Raw genomic sequence first — 23,576 nt, forward strand, 5'->3', positions numbered from 1 at the left:
ATCATTTACTCACCCTCAGGTTGGACCAAACCTTCATGAATTCAAATGAAGATATTTAGAACAATGTTAGCAACCAAACGGGTTTTGGACACTTTTGACTTGCATAGTAAGGAAAAATACTATGAAAGTAAATGGTGCCAGAAACCTGCTTGGTAACAAAAAATCTTGAATATCTTCCGTGGTTTTCAACAGAACAAAGTCATTGATGCCAGTTTGGAACAATCTGAGGGTTAGTAAATGATGGCAGAACTTTCTGGAACCTCCACATCTGGCTTCTGGAAGGGACGAGGAGATCCTGAGTGACCTGCCTCCCGTAGTCGTGATTACGATCCCTCAGGCAAGAGCCCCAGCCACTAGGCGACTGTACACCTATAAGTGGTGCCTCTTCTCGTCTTGGTGTTCTTCCCGCAGGGAAGACCCACAGAGCTGTGCGATCAGTGTCGTGGTCGCACACCATTGCTGCACATCACGATCTTGTGGCAGGTAAGTCTCTCAGTCAGCACGACCTGGTCATCAGATTCCTGAGGGACGCGAGGAGGATGAATCCTCACCGACCGCACTCCGTACCCTCTTGGGACCTTGATGTGGTGCTTGTGGGCCTAGGTATGGCCCCGTTGAGCCCCTAGGAGAAGTCGCTCCACCTCATTTCACGATGAAGACGGTTCTCCTAGTGGCGCTTGCTTCCATCAAGAGGGTAGGGGATCTGCATGCACTCTCTGTGTCCAACGAGTGCCTTGAGTTCGGGCCGGGTGACTCCCACGCGGTGCTGAGACCCCGGCCTGGCTAAGTGCACAACGTTCCCACCACTCCCTTCAGGGAACAGGTGGAAAACAAGCAGGAGCTCCCCTCCGGGGAGGAAGACCCAACCCATTCCGTGTTGTGTCCAGTATGTGCCCTGTGCCTCTAGTTGGACCGCACGCAGAGCTTCAGAAGCTCTGAGCAGCTCTTTGTCGGTTTTGGAGGACAGCAGAAGGGGAGAGCTGTCTCCAAACAGAGATTGGTGTACTGGATCGTGGACGCCATCACCTTGGCGTACCAATCCCAAGATCTCCCGTGCCCACTGGTAGTGAGGTAAGACTGATGGCCGGCTGGGCGTACACCTGCAAAGCGCCTTCTCCCCTTCATCAGTTGAGTCAGTGCGCTGTTCCAGCTTCCCTACTTCCTCCACTGGACGAAGTATAAGCATTCCATCCATCACTAAGCACTTCAAGCTTACGAGCCGGGCGGAGCGGCTAGTATTCCAGGCCCAGTATAGGTGAGTTTCCCTCACGAGGCGAACCCTTATACTTGAACTAGTGCTGCACACGTAGTGACTCCCCTCCTTGGGTAGACCCGTCTGACGTTTCCTCACTCTTGGTTCCCCTGTCAGTGAACCTGTGACCTCCCCTCGGTGGACTCCACCGCTTCTGTGCACCCCATTTGGGACACCGCACTACTACTCCCATGAGATCGCCCCACTGTTGAGACCATGTAGGTATTCCACGTTTATTCTCCCTATGGCAGATGTGGTCTCCTTAGTGTTCTCCCCTCAGGCGAGGGGGTAGCGCTTCCCAGTTTTCTTTACAGTGTCGGGTGGCTATCTCGCCCCTAGAGTAGCAAAGGCCACTGCCTGTACGGTCATTAGTAAAAGCCTCTCGTCGTGATTCACGCATTGATGTCTTACTACACCACTGGAAGGTTACGATTCGTGTTTGCGCTAACTTGTGACTCGCCCAGACCGGTCAGTGTCGCTCTGCTGGAACTCGTGATGCGGTGCAGCGCCGTGGCGTTTCGTATAGGAACCCCATTCTGTCGGTTCGACACAATGTCGAGAGACCAACAGAAAGGGAATGTCTTTGTTACGTACAGTATGTAACCTCAGTTCCCTGATGGAGGGAACGAGACGTTGTGTCCTTCATGCCACAATGCTTCGCCGTCCACTGCAGCGACCGGGAATGCCTCTCAGGTTCCTCAGCCCAAACGATAATGAATGGGCACGCCATCTTCCTTTTATACCTGTATGTATGGGGCGGAGACTGGCATGCCATGCCATTCGCAAACTTCATTAGCTTTTTAAAAGTACAATCAGAGCTGATAGGTTCTCAAGATCAAACCCCATTCGGTCGGTTCGACACAACGTCGAGAGACCGACAGAAAAGGAAAGACATTTTTTCACAGCCTTCTTTGCTCATATTTACCGAAGGTGCCAGTATTAGTGGAGGGCACTGTACATTCTTTGGCGAAGCAATCTTCCAAACAATGCCTAACAACGGCCCTATAGCTGACATAAAATTTTTGTAAACCAAGGCTTCTTTGGGCTTAATGCTTTTTTTCACTTGGAAATCTGTTTTTGGCAACACATAAAATGGGTCTAATGTTAACTTGTTGCATTTATTGTAGTCATGATCAGACATGGTAGTACAGCCACACAGCCCCTATGAAATAAGTTGATTCTTATTTCATAGAAAAATAAGAGGATTCCATTTTGGCATTTTTAAAATGATGTGTATATTTTAGCCCAACGCGTCACTTTTTCAACTAATAGTGTGAGAGTTACAATTTGCGAAAAAGCAGAGAAATTTTCCTCTGCCATCAACAGATACCTGAGCTTAAAGGCTGAAATGATTCTCAAAGTGAACAGTATGATGAAGAATGTGTACCTTAAATGCATGTTAAAAGCAGTAAAATCATCCATAGAATTCATAAATGTAGATGATAATATAAGGGATTTACATCAGCAGCTTATTAAACATTGTGATGGTTTTTTAAAGTTGTCATTTTTCATATCATGCTTTTAGACATGTTGCTCAATATGCATTTTTATTGAAGTCAACTAAAAAATATCCTGTTTTTACAAAGCATGCTTACTTTTCATATTACAATCAAATAGAAACATGTTTATTTTGCATACAAAGGTTTTTAATTTGCAGATGGAAACACTCAGTGGGGGAAGAATGGGATCTTTCCTCAGAGTTAAAACAGCAGTGTTAAGTTGATTAAAAAATGGACTCTGAAGCTGAATTAGTATTAGAAAGAACAACGATTCTCAGCATCAACCAAATATCTTCTTTAAGAATGAGAAAATGCTGATCTTTTAGATGCACATTGGATCTTCATCAACTTTTGAACTTGGCCTGTACCAGCTACAGATGCCGTCACTGTCCCTCAGACAGGCGTACTCCAGAGAGTCAGGAGAGTTGGTTTCCCACATACATTCTTTCTTAGATTGGGGACAACATGGACTTTCAAAACATGTAGAGATCTGTGGAGATGACAGTTTGAGGTGAGTTTGAGGTGACGGACAGTTTGACATTGACATGAGTTTTGTGTTTGACTAATGTTAAAGGAATAGTTGTCATCCTCATGTTGCTCCAAGAGATGCAAGTACAATTTAGAGACTGAAAGCTTCTAAATGATGATAGAAATGTTATCTTTAGGTGAACTTTCTGTTTTAATAAAGCAAAATGCACTCACTTTAATGGAGGCTTGCATGGCAGAGGTTGGCTAATTCTTGAAACTATGCCATTTTGGTAGAAAATTGTGAATACCAAAGTAAAATTTTGTAAGGTTTTGTATGCTGTATATCATTACCGTGCAGTCACAGCCCATCTTATATGTTTGTTTGAAGTTTTCTTGCTCCGTTAAGGAGAGAAGATCCCATTGCTTGACAAGGTCACACATCCCCACCTCGATTCCATATTTAAACCGGTGTCCTTTAAAAAAAAAAGAAAAAAGAAAGAAATTGGAAATGGGAAATTCGCTGTAAAGTTTTTATCTGTTTGACAAATTCAGCATTTGACAACTTTTGATATCATAAATTATGGATATCGAATGAGAAAAATTGAGGCTTGTGTTTTCCAATATAAATGTGGATCTAAAAATGCAGTTGTTTCATTTTGAAATAGAACTTGCAGCAGACTGACAGGTAAAGAGGGTGTTTTGCCAATGCTGTCAGAGAAGAATAGCAACTGAAGGGCAGAAGTGCATTTTCAGATTTTAATTAAAGATTATTAGGGCACATGAATTAAAAAAGAATGACCCACATGGATAAATAATTTATAATGAACACTGCGATTTTCAACTAGTTATGTTTTCAGAATGGCAAAAGTCGGCACTGGGCAGTTGCAAAAGCTGCAAGATGTTGTGGACTTGGGATATGGCTGCTGATTTTGTAAGTTTGCCTGCTTACAAAGAAATGAAGGGTCTATCATTTTTATGGTAAAGTAGATTTATTTTAACTGATAGAAACCGAATATCAACCAAAAAAATCAAAGGAATTTTTTTATAAAGTTATAAATTGATTTGCATTTCAATAAGTATTTGATCCCCTACCAACCAGCAAGAATTCTGGTTCCACAGATTGGTTATGTGCCTATATGGACCACAGATTAGTCCTGTCACTTTAAGAAAGTACTCCTAAATCAGCTTGTTATGTTTATAAAAGATGCCTGCCAACAGAATCTGTATCTTCCATTTCAACCTCTCCACCACCGTGGTCAAGACCAAATAGGTTTCAAAGGATGTCAGGGACAAGATTGTAGACCTGCACAAACCTTGATAGGCAACAGACAGAACCTTGGTGAGAAGGAGACAACTGTTGGTGCGATTATTTGGAAATAGAAGAACTACAAATAAACTATCCATTGCCCTTGGACTGGAGCTCCCTGCAAGATTTCCCCAATGGGGTAAAGATGATCATGAGAAAGGTTAAAGATCAGCCCAGAACTACACGGAAGAAGCTTTCAAGACAGTTGGGACCACAGTTAGCAAGCAAACCATTGGTAACACGCTATGCCACAATAGATTGAAATCCTGAAGCAACCGCAAGTAGGGCTGTAGTCAAGTCCACCGTTGTCGAGTCCAAGACAAGTCCACGTCCAAAGAGGTTCGAGTCCAAGTCAAGACCGAGTCCAAAGAGGTTCGAGTCCAAGTCAAGACCTTTCTGATAGTTGGTCACCAGGTTTGCATATGTGTCAGGATACATATATGTGCTGCGGACGAATCGTTCATTTGAACCGGTTCTTTATTTTAAGTGAACCGGTCGAACGTGTTCGCGTTTAGCGTCTCCCGTAAACACTTAATATTACCCACAAATTAATTCAGTTCTTCACTTTCTGGCATGCATGACAGTCCCAAGGACTTGAACCAATATACCGGAGTTATTTAGTTACACCAACAGCACACACTGAACTGAACTGCTGTGTGAAGAGAGAACTTATGAACACGCGCGGCTCTCGTTCTTGAGTCGAGAGTCGGCAACAGTTTTCAGATCACAAGAAGCATGCTCTATCAATGTTTTGTTTTGAAGGAGAAAAAATATACATATATTGCTGGACTCGGTCGAGACCGACTAGAACATTTGGCGAGTCCAATGAACAAGTCCGAGAAAAGTCCGAGTGCAAATACCAACTAGTCCAAGACAAGTCCGAGATCATAAAAAAACGTCTCGAGTCCCTTCTGCCCAAGAAGACCCGTCTGGCTCGTCTGAAGTTTGACAATGAACATCAAAATTATTCAGAAAAATGGCTTTGGAGAAAGTGCTGTGAGACCAAAATTGACTCCTGTTTTTTGAGGGAGAGAAAAGCTGACTTTGACCCCAAGAAAAAACATCCCTACAGAGAAGCACAGTGTTGGAAACATTATGCTTTAGGGCTTTTTCTCTGCTACGGCTACAGGATGACTTCACCGCATTGAGGGGCTGAGGGACGGGCCAGTATACCTTAATATCTTGGACGATAACCTCCTCCCCTTAACTAGATCACTGAAGATGGGTCGTGGATGTGGCTTTAACATGACAAAGACCCAAAACATATTGCCAAGACAACCAAAGAGTGGCTTAAGGAGAAGCACATTAAATGTCCTAGCCAGTCTCTAGACACTAGTCCTATAGAACCTCTGTGAAGGAGGCTAAAACTCCAATTTGCTGAGCGACAGCCAAGAACCCTTAAAGATTGACAGCGGAGTGGACTAAATGTATCCTGACACATGTGCAAACCTGGTGACCAACTATCAGAAATGTTTTACCTCTGAGCTTGCCAACAAGGTAAGTACAAAGTTATGTTTTGCTCGGGGATCAAATACTTATTTCACTGACTGAAATGCAAATAAATTTATAACCTTTATATAACACTTTTTCCCCTGATTTTTAAAAATATATTCTGTCTCTATCAGTTAAAATAAACCTACCATAAAAATGATAGACCCTTCATTTCTTTGTAAGCAGGCAAACTTACAAAATCAGCAGGGGATCAAATAATTATTTACCTCACTGTACATTCATATGCTTTGCCTCACAAGTCTAATAAATAAAATAATAGAACAAAAGAAAAAAAGAATTGACAGGTTTTTTATGGTAAATTTAGATTCAATGTGAGATGGCAGAGGTGTACCTGAAAGCACGTATCGCCCCTGATCCAGTGTGATGCCACACGAGGATGAATCCGTGTAGACGTATTGAATTTGGTTTGCATTGTTAGAACATTTCAATACCTGAAAGAGAAGTTTCATTATAATGCATACATTTTGTATTGGTAGTATTTTATGGTGAATATTCTGCAAAATTGAAATTTGTGATACTCTTTCTTTTTTCTTTTTCAAGATAGATATTCTGTAGATGAAAGACTAACATTATCGTCCATTAAATTGAATTGATTCTGATTCATTTGAGAAATGTGGATGATTGAAAGTGCAAGTAGATTAGCTCACCTTGATTGTTTTGATTTTATACCGAAATAAGTTGTTTTGATCCTTAACAGGAAGTCTGTTTCCGGTTACGTTAGCTAAAATCACTGATGGAAAATAAAGTGGCATAAATGTTAGAAATGCTGTTTGTATAAACATCCTGAACATGACTATTCAGCACTGTGGAATTTTCACACACTCACTAATATATTGTTAATATACAATATTTAATTATTATTGTCCCCTAACAACATTCAACAGTGGACATTGTTGTTTGTTTCTGAATCATAAACATTTCCAGCACATACTGTAAATAGTACTTTTACACTTGCTTGATTGGAAATGAAAAAATTGTATTAAAAATCGCTCATGGTTTTATATGACAAATCAACTGAAATACAGAGTTTCCTTCAGCTAAATGTGTTCTACAGTTTACAAAATTTATACAAAAATTATATTGGAAAAAATATTAGATTTGACGTACCCATTTCAGAAGAGCAGAATTGATGTTGAGGATGTTGTGGGAAACAGCGGCAGCTCTCTGCTGTCTGTATATTCAGCCCTACAGACAAGAAGATCAGCACAACACCCAACAGTGTGACGCCCATCATGTGCAGCAGAAGTCAAATGATACTTTCTAAGGATTAGGTCTGATTTACAGGCTGTGATAGACTGTCTCCTCTCTCGATGGAAGTGGATGCATTTTATAGTTCACATGTCTGAGGGAGGGATCTGCCCCTCCTACCAAACAAACCCCTCCCACATTCTTATGTGTTGATGAATTAGTCCTGCATATTAAAAGATAACATACTAGAATACAATTATGTACAGTGCCATGTGTTGTGAAGTATAAAACAGTCTGTAATTTATTGCAGTTTGGTGCATTTTTGATTCTTTGTTGAATAACATTAACATTAGTTAATTATATGGGAATATACCAGGAAAGTTAGAATCCTGTTTGTCTGGGACACTGGTGTGGGTGTGTGGGATTTTAAGTCAGGTGTGTGGAGTGAATTCCTTTCAACAGTGAGAATAATCTATTCTTTATTTTTAAATCAAATTGAATGTCACTGTAAAAAACAGTAATTTTACAAAAAAACTGAATTTTACAAAACCAATGCAAGTCAATGGGTACCAACATTTTTTTGCCATTAAAATTCTTCAAAATATCCTCTTTGTGTTCTGCAGGAGAAAGACAAACAAGTTTGAAATAACAAGAGGGTAAGTAAATTATTTTGATTTGTATTTGTTTAACTATCCATTTAATTTACTTTAGTAATGAATACGTTATAATTGATCTGTTAAGTACAATTTGCAGCTTTCTAAAAAAGTTAAATGTGTATACTAAAAATCCAATCTACTGTATTATAAACCTAAATAACCTCTAAATTAAAAATCTGTAAGCAGTTAATTGAAAAGTAGTTACGTGACCTATAAAACATTAAATCCTGCTCTGCAGGTCATTCTTTTCTGAATCATCATATCATGATTATGTTTTTTTCAGTGGCACTTCCTTCTCTCCATTGAGCACACACACCCGTCATACGCAGGTGTGTAAAGTACTTGAGTAATTATACTTTATATTCTGTATTATTTTTTATCTGTACTTTACTCTAGTAACATTTTAACTGAAAACATTTTTAAAGGAAAAATTTAATTTTACTCCCTACAATTTCATTTACGCTTGAAAAGCATTTTTGCAGGTCATTTTCTTACATTGCTCCTAACAAACCAAACATGTTGTGCTTATGCCATTTATTTATTAATATATGTTTAAACATACAATGTAATGAACCAAACACGTTAATTGTTCCTTGGGAATTCATGACTCGTCTCATCAATTACCACACGCAGCACCTTGATGAATGCGGTGTAGGAGGGTGTGAATTATGGTAAAGGTTTCGTAAGATTTGAAACACAAAGAATTTAGTCAGATCCAACAAGCCACGCCCACGGGTCAGACTCGAAACACCAAGGATTTAGTGAGAGCCATATCGTGTACATGAAGTCGGGCGCGGTAAGCACCCTAGCTCACTACACATTGGGACACTGATAACTTATTTTTCTGTGACGTAACAACTATTTCTTATCAACAACAGGCAGAACCGACATCTCTGACTTTAGTTTTTAAATATTTGTTAAAGTACATCATGAAAAACACTTAAATTACTTTGTTACATATCAGTACATAAATTTAATATTAATATTACATTTAAATGTTAAGCACACTGTGTTCACTGCAATACATAAAATAAGCGTTCTACTGTGCTTCATTTTGTTTAAGTTTGATCGTACGATTTTGGTTAGACAGCTTCAAAAATTGTGGCTTGATTTCCAGTAAGGGAACTGTCATGATTCTGCATCATGTCAGGTATTTCTTGGTCTTGTGGCAGAATCTTGGCAGGATCCCTTGTTTCATGTGGAGAGAGACAGTCTTGGATCTTTTGGACCGCCATACTCTCTCTCTCTCCAGGTCTAATCTCTGTTCCAGCCCTTTCGTCTCGTTATTGCTTGTTAATTAGTTCATGTCCCACACCTGTTCCCTCTTGATTTGCTCCCCTTTATATAGCCCTCATGTTTCACTGTCCTGTGTTCGGTTATTGTGTGTGTTTCATTCTCGTGCTTGTCTGTGGATATACCCCTGTGCCTTGTGCTGTGTTCGCTGCCATTTACTGTTACCCACGCTCGTGATCCTGTTTGTGATTATTCTGTCAAGTAAGTCTAGTTTAGTATTAGTTCTGTTGTAGACATACCAAGTGTTGTATAGTCTCTGTTAGTTTAGTGTAGTCAGTCTGTGTTCCTGTTTACTGTATTATTGTTTTACCTCCCCGTGGGTCCTTGTTTTGTGTTTTATTAATAAATCTCATTTGTTAACCCCTAATTCCCTGCTGCCTGCAATTGGGTTCTCTGCCGAGTGTTTCATGACAGGAACATATGCTGCATCCCAATTCTCCTACTTACACTATGCCCTTAAAGTACAGTATGTACTGTTTTTGTTATGGAAAGTATGTCCATTTTAGTGCGCAGCAAAACAAGATGCATCCATGTTCCCTAGACGAAGCTGTGGTTGTTAACAGTCACAATAATCAAAATACAGCCCTTCTTTGCATTTAAGTATGTATTTATTCATAATTTCATTTGTAATGTTTACTGTATACTTTTATTAATTAAGCGAAGCATCACTTATTTAATTTTATTAATGCAGTGTGGCGTCACTAAACTTGCAGTGAGTTTATTTATTAATTTTATTTAATGTTTATTATAAAATTTTCACCGAAAACAATAGACCATCCATGTACATTAACAATACTCATTTCAGCATACTATGATTTGGGAAATACTAATTCTAATTTTGAATACTCTTTAGGACAGATAGTTTGCGAATTGGGACGCAGCTAGTGAGAGCATCAATGTTCACTGGTTTTTGAGTTGCATTGTGGGAATTTTAAGGGAACAAAAGTTTTAGTGCACTGGAAGACATTTGCAAATGGGACAGCCCTTAAAATGGCAGACTCGCTGATCAGTGCCCGGACTACTGAACAAGAGGGCTGATTTCATAGTGCATAGGTCTTCAACCCTGTTCCTGGGGACCCAATGTCCTGCAATATTTGTTGTCCAACTGCTTCAGAATACCTGACTTGTAATTTTCAGGTGATCCTGAAGAGCTTGATTAGCTGGTTCGGGTGTGTTTGATTAGGGCTGGAGCTAAACCAGGGGTGCATTCCAGTCCAAATTGTTACACAGTGTCTATAAATCAACATTATTTCTGCAATTCTTCTAATACATTTTCTAAGTTTTTCTTAAACTGCAGAACACATTTACCTGAAGAGAACACTGTTTTTCAGTTGATTTGTCATGTATCTATAAAACCATGAGCAATTTCCAATACCATTTTTCATTTCTTATTACACTCTGAAAAATCAAGATGCTTTACGATGCCATAGAATAACTTTTTTTGTCTAAACGGTTCTGTAACTAGGAACCATTAACATCCGAAGAAACTTTCTGTCTTACAAAAGATTATTTGTTGCGAAAAAGAGGTTCTTCAGATTATCAAAAGGTAAGAAAGAGATGGTTCTTAAAGAACTTCTGACTGAATGGTTCTTTGTGGAACCAGAAATTATTATATCACATTCAATCATATAGAACAGTGGTCGGGAATATGGCTCGCGAGCGACAAGTTGCTCTTTTCAAAAATCATGTGGATCACCAGGTGTCTGACCCTTTACCAACATTTGATCGTTAAAAAAACATCATTATACACATATGAATATTTCAGGTTGTCCTGGACAATGCACGCATGCAGTGCTATGCGCAAGCGTCACGACACTAATCAACGGCAAACAACGTTTCTATGGAAATCTCGTTTCTGTCACGACTGGCATGGCGGAAGAACCCAAGTGCAGGCAAGGCGGTGGATAAGGGGTTAACAAATACTTTATTTTACAAGGAACAAACACTGAACAAAAGGGAATACCCACGAGGGGGTGTCTGACAGGATGAACTAAAATACAAAACTAGAAACAAAATACTTCCCTCGATGGGGCAAAAAGTAAACTAAACAAGGCACGACACAAAGTCACAAACAAGGCAAGGTAATTTAAATAACGAGACAAGGCAACAGGAACATGAGCATAACACGAGGCACAGGAAACTCACAGTACATGAAACACGGGACATAGACATAGTACAGGAAACTCAGGACGTAGACGTAGTACAAGAAACTCAAGACGTAACCATAGTACAACGAATCCGCACAAGACAGCAAACACACGGGCATTAAATAGGGAAACAGACAAAGGAAGATAACGAGTGGCAGGTGAGGAACATAAGACACAGCAGGAAAGCAATACAGGAAACGAGAGGGGCGGGGCCAATGACGAGACACGAGAAAGCACATGACATGTCAATGGTAAACAAACCATGACTTTCTCACACTAAACACAAGGGATCTGTCACGATCCTGCCACCAGACTAGAAAATCATGAACAAGGCAGGACCATGACAGAGCCCCCCCCCCCTTAATGAACACCCCCAGGTGTTCACCAAGGGACCGACTAACAAGACAAGACCGACTGGGACAGTGACAAGATGAAACAAAACATGGAGAACAATATCAAGGGTAAACAAAAATACACAATAAGCGGGTTGGGGTGATACAATAAAAATAACAAACATGGGAGGGGGGGTGGGAGCACACTGGAATACATGGGTGGCAGTTCAAATGGGTTGGGACAGGGGGGAACAGTCTTTGTCCCTGGGGGCGCTCGCATGGGTGGAGTCCCAGGAGACTTGGTTGCGGCCGACTTGGCTGTCGGCCGGACCCAGCTAGGGCCCGGGCAAACTGCCGGCTGAGACGCCGGCTGGAACACCGGCTGAGTCGCCGGCTGGAACGTCGGCTGGAACGTCGGTTGGAACACCGGCTGGAACGCAGGCTGGAACGTCGGCTGGAAGGCCGGCTAGAAGGCCCCCGAACTGGACATCGGACTCGCCACCAGGCTGGACACCGGACTAGGCACCGGACTGGACCCCGGCTGCACCGGGCTGGGCACAATACTGAGCACACGACTGGACACTGGACTGCATACCGGGCTGGACACCGGATTGGACACCAGACTGGACCCCGGCTGCACCGGGCTGGATCCCGGCCTGGACACTGAACTGGACGCCGGCTGCTGCACCTGCTGGGACGCCGGCTGGATCACAGGCTGGGACGCCGGCTTGGCAGGACGGCACACTGGACTGGATACCGGCTGCACCGGACTGGATTCCGGCTGCACCGGACTGGACACAAGACTGGTCACCGGCTGCACCGGACTGGACACAGGCTGCACCGGACTGGACGCCGGACTGGACACCGGACTGGACCCCGGCTGCACCGGGCTGGACACAATACTGGGCACACGACTGGATACCGGGCTGGATCCCGGACTGGACACCGGACTGGACACCAGCTGCACCGGGCTGGGCACAATACTGGTCACACGACTAAACACCGGCTGCTGCACTGGGGCGCCGGCTGCTGCAACGGCTGGATCGCCGGCTAGGATGGAGCCCGCGCTGCCCGCCGCTGCCTCTTCTTCTTCAGCCGAGCCAAGGCATAACGAGATAAAGCAACAGGAACATGAGCATAGCACGAAGCACAGGAAACTCACAGTACATGAGACACGGGACATAGACGTAGTACAAGAAAATCGGGACGTAGACGTAGTACAAGAAACTCAGGACGTAGACGTAGTACAAGAAACTCAAGACGTAACCATAGTACATCGAATCCGCACAAGACAGCAAACACTCGGGCATTAAATAGGGAAACAGACAAAGGAAGATAACGATGGGCAGGTGAGGAACAGGTAGGTGAGGAACATGAGACACGGCAGGAAAGCAATACGGGAGACGAGAGGGGCGGGGCCAATGACGAGACACGAGAAAGCACATGACCATTGAAAAGACGTCAGTTTGACACGTCCCGTCACGGTTGAAAATTTGTTTCCTAAAATGAAAGTTGAACGGACGTCTTTGACGTCACCTGGCCGTCATTTCCATTTCTTTTCTACTCGTCCCTGGATGTCCAAATTTGTCATCTTCTGGACGTGTATTATTAGATATGTTGCTGCTTAATTTAAGCGTATATATAAGCCTGCGTTTAACATAACAACACAACCATTGTGTAACATCGTGTAAGGCAAGTGTAACGGTTTCAGCACCACCGGCCACGCCCCCCCATGTCGTCACCGCCAGCTCGCTTCACCCGTTCCCTCTCCCCGGAGTTCTGAACTCAGTTTCCCAGCATGCACCGCACATCCACCATTTTTGATTAGTCCACACCTGCATCACATCATCAGGATTCTATTTAAGTTTGCACCTTTTTGTTCTTCCCTGTTCAGTCTTGTTGTCTTCACTGCAATTCTTTACCCCGATAAGTATACTTACCTGTTTTTGAAATACTTACCTGTTTTTGGATATTCCTGTTTTTGAAATAAACTCCTTTTTCTTATCTACCTCCGTGGTGTGCTCTCCGTCTACCAGAACCCTGACAGCAAGCAATTATGTCTTAAGGTTTACGTGTCTTAAATTGACATACTTTCTAAAAAAGTTCAAAATCGGTCCAGTCTGACCTGAACGTCTATACAACGTTTTAATCATGTGTACATCACAATCAATAACACATTATTTGTGGATTTAGGCAAAAAGAAGTGTTTTAATTTAGCACAGCATATTTTATAGTGAACATCACATTTTTAATTGTCTTCCATTTGTTAATCAGCTACTATTCAAACAAGAAAACAAAAATAGTAGAATTTCAATAGCAATGGAGTTTTACATTAATGTTAAGCAGCCATTAAACACAAAAATAACAAAAGTACAGTATTATAGTTAACACTTAAGTAACTACTTTAGTCTTTCCATTTTTTTTCAAAATGTTTACTCTCATTTTCTTGGTTCCCGACCACCAGCTCTTCCAGGAGTGTGAATCATGTTTTCCACCATTGATGTATGGAAGTCAGAGCTATGGCACTACCAATTATTTCCTAACAGTCTTGTATTACTGTTAAACAGCAATAAAACAAGTAAACAACAAAATACTGGATTATGGTTAACACATGTGTAAATGTTTTAGAGTCGGTGAAAGTTGATTATGGCTCATTTTTTATATCCACCACCCCCAGCGTGCTTCAGGTGTTCTGCCATTGCTGCATCTGTTGCATTTGGGCTACACCTGTTCAAAGCATCTGAGTGAGAGAAGAGAATATGAATATCAAAAAGTAGAAAAAAAATCAAAGGCAAAATTTGAGGTAAATGACATGAACTTGTTTTGAAAAAGTCTTGTGATCCTACGACTAAATTTAAAATACATATAAGATTGTATTTAACATGTATTAGAAGTTATTTTTCTCTAGAAAAATAAAAGTCTCTTATGTCAATAAAAGTTACTAATAACACTAGAATAAACTTTTTTTAAGGGTAGCAAAAGCACCTGAAGAGTACTGCATTCCATGCTGTTCGGATTGAAAGATAAACTTCAGCAAATAGCTGGCATTCTGGATCATGGCGAATCTACATAATCTATTAAGAGTCAATGTCCTGCAATTTTTGTTGTCAAACTTCTTCAGAATACCTGACTTGTAATTTTCAGGTGATCCTGAAGAGCTTGATTAGCTGGTTTGAGTGTGTTTGATTAGGGCTGGAGCTAAACCAGGGGTGCATTCAAGTCCAAATTGTTACACAGTGTCTATAAATCAACATTATTTCTGCAATTCTTCTAATACATTTTATAAGATTTTCTAAAACTGCAGAACACGTTTACCTGAAGGGAACACTGTTTTTCAGTTGATTTGTCATGTATCTATAAAACCATGAGCAATTTCCAATACCATTTTTCAATTCTTTTTACACTCTGAAAAATCAAGTTGCTTTACGATGCCATAGAATAACTTTTTTTTAATTGTCTAAACTGTTCCGTAACTACGAACCATTAACATCCGAAGAACCTTTCTGTTTTACAAAAGATTATTTCTGTCGGGACCACTGTCGTCAATTATTTAACGATAGCATATATTTAGTTTGGCAGAATGAAACTGTTCTGGGAAAACTCTCTGCCCGTCCATGCAGCCTTGCATGGACATAGCAGGAGCACAGCAATACATGTCCCCCCACCTGGGGAACCAGAACAGTTCCTGATGAATAAGAGGATTAAATTAAAAAATCCGAAGATACAGGCAGATAGGGAGGAGATGGGGATGGGGGTGTGTTTTAGGTGCAATACGATTAAGCAGCTGATAAGGAGCAAAGAAATGCAACTTAAATAGGATGCAGTCTGGTGTGTGTTGTATGAGTATTACGAATTTCACAAGTGTTACATGAGCGAGTTGTTAATGAGCTGAATGGGTTAATCTAGCAGTAAAGCTGGCAAGGGAAGCGTACACCCTACAACAAATTGCACCAGTGTTACATGAGCAAGTTGTTAACGGTTAAACTAGCAGTAGCTGACAGGGGAAGCATTCGCCCTGCAACGAATAGCACCAGAGTTACATGAGCAAGTGTTAACGAGCTGAAAGGGTTAAACGAGCAGTAAACTGGCAGGGGAAGCATACACCCTGCAACAATTAGCACCGGAGTTACATGAGCAAGTTGTTAAGGAGCCAAATGGGTGAAACGAGCAGTAAGTAACCCTAGTCCCACGTAGTCAGACTTTCATACTGAAGATTCTCAAAAGTGCACTATAGGTGCCCGGATGATGCACTCATTCAACGAAAATATGGAGTGTGGAACTCTGGACACATCACGCACTAACAGTCGCAGTTCGCTTATGTGGCAGAAGGGAGGCTGAGCTATCAGAACTGCTCGACAAGTTCTCCTACAGAGTGATTATTTTTTGCTAAGCTTGACTTCAGTCAGCATTAAATTGAAGCATAAAGTTACATTATTTGTACAATGTACAAATTGATTTCATTGACATGCATTGAGTTGTGAGATTGACATCATTTACCCACGTCTGGGAAACCACGCACACTTCCGGTTAGTATTCCATTGGGATGATACTATTCTTCATAAATGCATACACTATCAGCCCTTCTCGAAGTCCGGCCTTGGAGGAAATTCGATCCGGACCCGCCAAGTGCAGAACACGCATGCGGCATATGCGTGTACACCCACACACGCATACGCGCCACGCACACAAACCAGTGTAGGGGGCCGATCACGTAGAAAGTGTTTATTGCTGTTACGCGCCTTTTTTCAATTGTTTCAGTTGGCATAGAGCCTTTTGCGCATTGCTTATACACGCCAGGCGCCTCGCGTTTTTGCCGGCTTGCTGTTTTTAGTTTTCTTCAGGTAAAGAAATGTTGTCGGCACAGCCCCGCGAGCACGTTGTTTTGCTTTGCCGACGCAGCTCGTCTTTCTCTTGCTCTATCTGTGCGGCGACCGGCAGGAAACAGCAGCACATTCAACTGACCAAACAAAACGCAGTTTCCAAAACTGTCACTGTTACGGACTGCCTGGGCAAATGAACATGAACGTGGTTTGTCTGTAAATATTTGCATGTTTGTTGCACAGATGCCATTATGCTGCATGATTCACTAAAAGTTACACTGACGTACTATTTCATAAACTGAAAATATGCAAAGGAGAACGGATTTTTTCATTGTTGTATAAAAAAAGTAGTACTGTATGTACGTCTCATCTGTAGGTCGCTTTGGATAAAAGCGTCTGCTAAATGACTAAATGTAAATGTATGTAACAGTTAAGATAGTAAACGCAAGTACGACTAGACGCCATGAATATGATGATTAACATATGAAGAGTTGATTTGCTTAAAATAAAAAGCAAGCAAAAGCAAAAAACTTGTTTATAAGATGTTCAAAAACAATGTTTTTCACTGGGCATTCGAATTAATATCGATGAAACTGCAATTCGGACCTTGAATGTAAAATTTGAGAACCCCTGCATAGTTTAAGTGCATAGCATGTCATTTGGGAAATTGGGAACACAGGTCTGGGAACTTGCTTCTTTGGCCGAGGCCCGCTCAAGAGGCCATATTACTGACAGGTAAAGAACCCAATCACGTTTCGTTTTGTGCCACGTCATGTTTAGAGGCGTGGAAAGTCCCCGCAGTATAAGACCGGTGTACATTCATATACGTGTCAAAGATAACCAGCAACAACGATTATAGTTTATGCAATTAACCTAGAGTCATTTTACGAATTAAGCGTTTAGTCGATTGTGATGAGTTCCTATTGCAACCTTTTAAAACCTTCTTAGATCAGACGGCTCGTGTTGTTCCCAGGCGGACCGTTAAAAATGCGATGCTCACGTCTCCCGGAAATCCTGTAAAATTCAGCCAATCGGATGACGATTTTGAACGTTCCGAAGTGTTCCCAAGAAAGTGTGCCTTGCATCAGATGTTTAGCCAACCATCTGTGAGGCTGTGCACATCCTGCAACAAAAGGAACTAGAGTGTTATGAGCAAATTGATAACGAGACGAATGGGTAAACTAGCAGTTAAGCTGGCAGGGGAAGCGTACACCCTGCAACAAATAGCACCAGAGATGAATGAGCAAGTGTTAACAAGCAGATAATACATTGTGACTGCATTGTATTATGTACAATTTGGCTATGTAGCTTACCCCTACATCAGCTCTCACTATCATGATCGCATACGGTTAAAGGACTTACCTACTATGCTTGCAGAAGGTGTCGTGGCGAAAAGTCGGTCAGCCAATGTTGAAAGAATTCACGAAGACCAGAGAGCCAGGTTTCCAGAGGTTTCAATCTTTATTTGCTCGAGCAAGCAAAGTGAGACACACAGAGTTCATCTGTAGATGCCCAACGAATACATGTCTGACTCCATCTTTTATACATTGTTCTCAAGTTGTTATCACAGTTCAAACCAATCATGTTTTACCTGACCTCATCTTCTACCAACCAGTTTTTACATGACATCACTTATTTTTATTAGTCCATCCCCTTATGCCTCGTTACAGTTATATTTCATCCTGCACTTGCTACAGTTATATTTCCGGCCTACATATTAAGATCTCCGGCCTACCATATTAAGATCTCCGGCCTACCATATTAAGATTTAATTGTAGGGAGCGCTCTCAATAACACATACGTATATCATGTGCTCTTTATCTTGACACCTTTCCGGGGGCTTTCGGACGTCTCAATAACACATACGTATATCATGTGCAATAACACATACGTATATCATGTGCAATAACACATACGTATATCATGTGCTCTTTATCTTGACACCTTCCGGGGGCTTTCGGACGATACATATTTAACCTTGGTTTTATTAAAAATGAACTCATGGTTTAGTGTGATAATGATAAACAACCCAGCGTTCTTAATTAAACTTCTCTACAAAAGTGTGTGTGGTGTACGTGCAGTTCCTGTCATAGTTTGATAAGATATTTGGTGTGTACGCAGGTGTTCAAGTGTTCAAACTCATACATGAGGCCCATAGCCCTTGTTACAATCAGAGAAGTATATGAACTCTATAACTTCCTTTAAATGTATTCTTTATATAAGAAAGCTATTTTATATAAGAAAACTCAGTAATATATTTAGAATATAAGAAAAGTCAATAATATGTCTAGAAAAACCACCACAAGGATCACACGATTTACCTGTACACACTTTTAAATTGTATACTCTCGACATCCATGAACTCGGCAAGAACTCCCTCGTATGCGTCCTCGTATATTAAATGTACGGTGTGGGAAATGTATCCCGCTTACTTCTCAGTGTGATAAATGAGGTACGGTTTATGTGACTGCTTGAAATGACTCGCGGAATTTTTAGAACAGAGCAGAGCGCAAACAGCAAGCATTGATGAGAACGCGGATAATGAGAGTGTCATCTAAAGTTCACTATGGTGGATTCGCAGGTACGCGTATCGCGATTGTCTATGTTCATTTTCAAAGGGAAAACACGCGGTAAGCGGCAAAACTGCGAGGCAATTTCGTTGGCGCAGCGGATGCGAATTCCACCGCTCATGTGAATAAGCGAAACACTGTTGTGACTTATTCTGCAAATGTGCAATTACAATAATCCAGAGTGTGTACTTCACTGCGGTCAAGCCAGCCGCGGTTTGAAAATACACGGTCAAGCCAGCCGCTGTTTAGGTTCAGATGCGCGCTTATTGAGTGGTTTACGGTACATTACGGGAACACCGCTTGTAAAGCTTTATTTAAATGTAGATGATCCGCGTCTCTTGTCAATAACATATTTCTTGTTTTACGTTTAGAATATCTCGTTTTTGTCGTAATTTATGCAGGTTTTTTTCTCCGAATGTTTGCATTATGATTGCTGTAACGTTATATTGTGAAACCAATGTCTCTGTCTGTATCTTAAATATGTATTATTTTAATGCCTTCTAGACCTTTGTCCTGCTAATAAAACTGTTTATGCAGTTTGCAATTACAGTACCCATGGATTTGAACAGATTTAATTACAGTATGTTTTTTGAAAGCATTTTGTTTGAAAAATATTATTCCAATATAATTGACTATACAAACATTATTTCTCATAAGTAGAAAAAACTGATGGTGGGTTTCTTAGGGGCCATCCCACACTATATGCACACCATATATGGACTTATTTTACTGTAGCGTTTTGGAGAAATACACATTTTTCCATTAAATGCCTATAGAAACATTATTTCTAATAAGTAGAAAAAACTGATGTTGGATTTCTTAGGGGCCATCCCACACTATATGCACACCATAATGGACTTATTTACTGTAGCGTTTTGGAGAAATACACATTTTCCACTTCAAATGCCTATAGAAACATTATTTCTAATAAGTAGAAAAAACTGATGATGGATTTCTGTAGGGGCCATCCCACACTATATGCACACCATATATGGACTTATTTTACTGTAGCGTTTTGGAGAAATACACATTTTTCACTTCAAATGCCTATAGAAACATTATTTCTAATAAGTAGAAAAAACTGATGTCGGTTTCTGTAGGGGCCATCCCACACTATATGCACACCATATATGGAATTATTTTACTGTAGCGTTTTGGAGAAATACACATTTTTCCACTTCAAATGCCTATAGAAACATTATTTCTAATAAGTAGAAAAAACTGATGATGGATTTCTGTAGGGGCCATCCACACTATATGCACACCATAATGGATTATTTTACTTAGCTTTTGGAGAAATACACATTTTCAACTTAAAGCCTATAGAAACATTATTTCTAATAAGTAGAAAAAACTGATGATGGATTTCTGTAGGGGCCATCCCACCACTATATGCACACCATATATGGATTTATTTACTGTAGTTTTGGAGAAATACAATTTTCCACTTAAATCCTATAGAAACATTATTTTTAATAAGTAGAAAAAACTGATGGTGGGTTTCTGTAGGGGCATCCCACACTATATGCACACCATATATGGATTATTTTACTGTAGCTTTTGGAGAAATACACATTTTCCACTTCAAATGCCTATAGAAACATTATTTCTAATAAGTAGAAAAAACTGATGATGGTTTCTGTAGGGGCCATCCCACACTATATGCACACCATATATGGATCTTATTTTACTGTAGCGTTTTGGAGAAATACACATTTTTCCACTTCAAATGCCTATAGAAACATTATTTCTAATAAGTAGAAAAAACTGATGATGGATTTCTGTAGGGGCCATCCCACACTATATGCACACCATATATGGATTATTTTACTGTAGCGTTTTGGAGAAATACACATTTTTCCACTTCAAATGCCTATAGAAACATTATTTCTAATAAGTAGAAAAAACTGATGATGGATTTCTTAGGGGCCATCCCACACTATATGCACACCATATATGGACTTATTTTACTGTAGCGTTTTGGAGAAATACAACATTTTCCACTTCAAATGCCTATTGAAACTATATTTCTAATAAGTAGAAAAAAATGATGTGGGTTTTCTATAGGGGCCATCCACGCTATATATGCACACCATATATGGACTTATTTTACTGTGCTATTTGGGAGAAATACACTTTTCACCTCAAATGCCTATAGATACATTATTTCTAATAAGTAGAAAAACTGATGATGGATTTCTGTAGGGGCCATCCCCACACTATATGCACACCATATATGGACTTATTTTTACTGTAGCGTTTTGGAGAAATACACATTTCTCTAGCTTAATGCCTATAGAAACATTATTTCTAATAAGTAGAAAAACTGATCGTTTCTGTAGGGGCCATACCACACTATATGCACACATATATGGACTTATTTTACTGTAGCGTTTTGGAGAAATACACATTTTTCCACTTCAAATGCCTATAGAAACATTATTTCTAATAAGTAGAAAAACTGATGATGGATTTCTGTAGGGGCCATTCCCACACTATATGCACACCATACATGGACTTATTTTACTGTAGCGTTTTGGAGAAATACACGTTTTTCCACTTCAAATGCCTATAGAAACATTATTTCTAATAAGTAGAAAAAACTGATGGATGGGATTTCTTAGGGGCCATCCCACACTATATGCACACCATATATGGACTTATTTTACTGTAGCGTTTTGGAGAAATACACATTTTTCCACTTCAAATGCCTATAGAAACATTATTTCTAATAAGTAGAAAAAACTGATGATGGGATTTCTGTAGGGGCCATCCCACACTATATGCACACCATATATGGACTTATTTTACTGTAGCGTTTTGGAGAAATACACATTTTTCCACTTCAAATGCCTATAGAAACATTATTTCTAATAAGTAGAAAAACTGATGTCTGTTTCTGTAGGGGCCATCCCATCACTATATGCAGCATCCATATATGGAATTATTTTACTGTTAGCTTTTTGGAGAAATACAGCATTTTCCACCTCAAATGCCTATAGAAACATATTTCTAATAAGTAGAAAAAACTGATGGTCGGTTTCTGTAGGGGCCATCCCACTCTATATGCACACATATATGGACTTATTTTACTGTGGCGTTTTGGAGAAATACACATTTTCCACACTCAATGCCTATAGAAACTATATTTCTAATAAGTAGAAAAAACTGATGGTGGTTTCGTAGGGGCCATCCCACACTATATGCACACCATATATGGACTTATTTTACTGTAGCTTTTGGAGAAATACACATTTTTCCACTTCAAATGCCTATAGAAACTTTATTTCTAATAAGTAGAAAAAATGATGGTGGGTTTCTGTAGGGGCCATCCCACACTATATGCACACCATATATGGATTTATTTTACTGTAGCGTTTTGGAGAAATACACATTTTTCCACTTTAAATGCCTATAGAAACATTATTTCTAATAAGTAGAAAAAACTGATGGTGGGTTTCTATAGGGGCCATCCCACACTATATGCACACCATATATGGACTTATTTACTGTAACGTTTTGGAGAAATACAATTTTTCCACTTCAAATGCCTATGAAACATATATTTCTAATAAGTAGAAAAAACTGATGATGGTTTCTATAGGGGCCATCCCACTTATATGCACACCATATATGGACTTATTTTACTGTAGCATTTTGGAGAAATACACATTTTTCCACTTCAAATGCCTATAGAAACATTATTTCTAATAAGTAGAAAAAACTGATGGTGGGTTTCTGTAGGGGCCATCCCACACTATATGCACACCATATATGGATTTATTTTACTGTAGCGTTTTGGAGAAATACACATTTTTCCACTTCAAATGCCTATAGAAACATTATTTCTAATAAGTAGAAAAAACTGATGGTGGGTTTCTATAGGGGCCATCCCACACTATATGCACACCATATATGGACTTATTTTACTGTAGCGTTTTGGAGAAATACACATTTTTCCACTTCAAATGCCTATAGAAACATTATTTCTAATAAGTAGAAAAAACTGATGATGGATTTCTGTAGGGGCCATCCCACACTATATGCACACCATATATGGACTTATTTTACTGTAGCGTTTTGGAGAAATACACATTTTTCCACTTCAAATGCCTATAGAAACATTATTTCTAATAAGTAGAAAAAACTGATGATGGATTTCTGTAGGGGCCATCCCACACTATATGCACACCATATATGGAATTATTTTACTGTAGCTTTTGGAGAAATACACATTTCTCCACTTCAAATGCCTATAGAAACATTATTTCTAATAAGTAGAAAAAACTGATGATGGATTTCTGTAGGGGCCATCCCACACTATATGCACACCATATATGGACTTATTTTACTGTAGCGTTTTGGAGAAATACACATTTTCAACTTAAAGCCTATAGAAACATTATTTCTAATAAGTAGAAAAAACTGATGATGATTTCTGTAGGGGCCATCCCACACTATATGCACACCATATATGGACTTATTTTACTCTAGTTTTGGAGAAATACACATTTTCCACTTCAAATGCCTGTA

At 40.1% G+C, this 23,576-nt stretch overlaps 1 protein-coding gene across 1 annotated transcript; it reads right to left on the reverse strand.

Annotated features, from left to right (window-relative positions):
* Positions 1-2,530: 2,530 nt before the first annotated feature.
* Positions 2,531-7,339, reverse strand: LOC130549539 (metalloproteinase inhibitor 3-like). The gene is made up of 5 exons (XM_057326770.1): positions 7,145-7,339; positions 6,685-6,767; positions 6,369-6,468; positions 3,571-3,692; positions 2,531-3,241 (listed from the first exon to the last, which is right to left on the reverse strand). The coding sequence occupies exons 1-5, from the start codon at positions 7,269-7,271 to the stop codon at positions 3,074-3,076; spliced, it is 600 nt and encodes a 199-aa protein (XP_057182753.1). The 5' UTR covers positions 7,272-7,339; the 3' UTR covers positions 2,531-3,073.
* Between the last annotated feature and the right edge of the window lie 16,237 nt (positions 7,340-23,576).

This window comes from Triplophysa rosa, unplaced genomic scaffold (assembly GCF_024868665.1).
Source record: "Triplophysa rosa unplaced genomic scaffold, Trosa_1v2 scaffold129_ERROPOS575971, whole genome shotgun sequence".
NCBI classification, from domain to species: Eukaryota; Metazoa; Chordata; class Actinopteri; order Cypriniformes; family Nemacheilidae; genus Triplophysa; species Triplophysa rosa.

Bases quoted from the DNA above. Each gene is read 5' to 3' on its own strand.
- LOC130549539 (XM_057326770.1), bottom strand. From the start codon at position 7,271: ATGATGGGCGTCACACTGTTGGGTGTTGTGCTGATCTTCTTGTCTGTA. The intron at 6,469-6,684 runs GTGAGCTAATCT...CTTCTCTTTCAG, and splicing joins ATAAAATCAAAACAATCAAG to GTATTGAAATGTTCTAACAA. The intron at 3,242-3,570 runs GTAATGATATAC...TCATCTCCACAG, and splicing joins AGATGGGCTGTGACTGCACG to ATCTCTACATGTTTTGAAAG.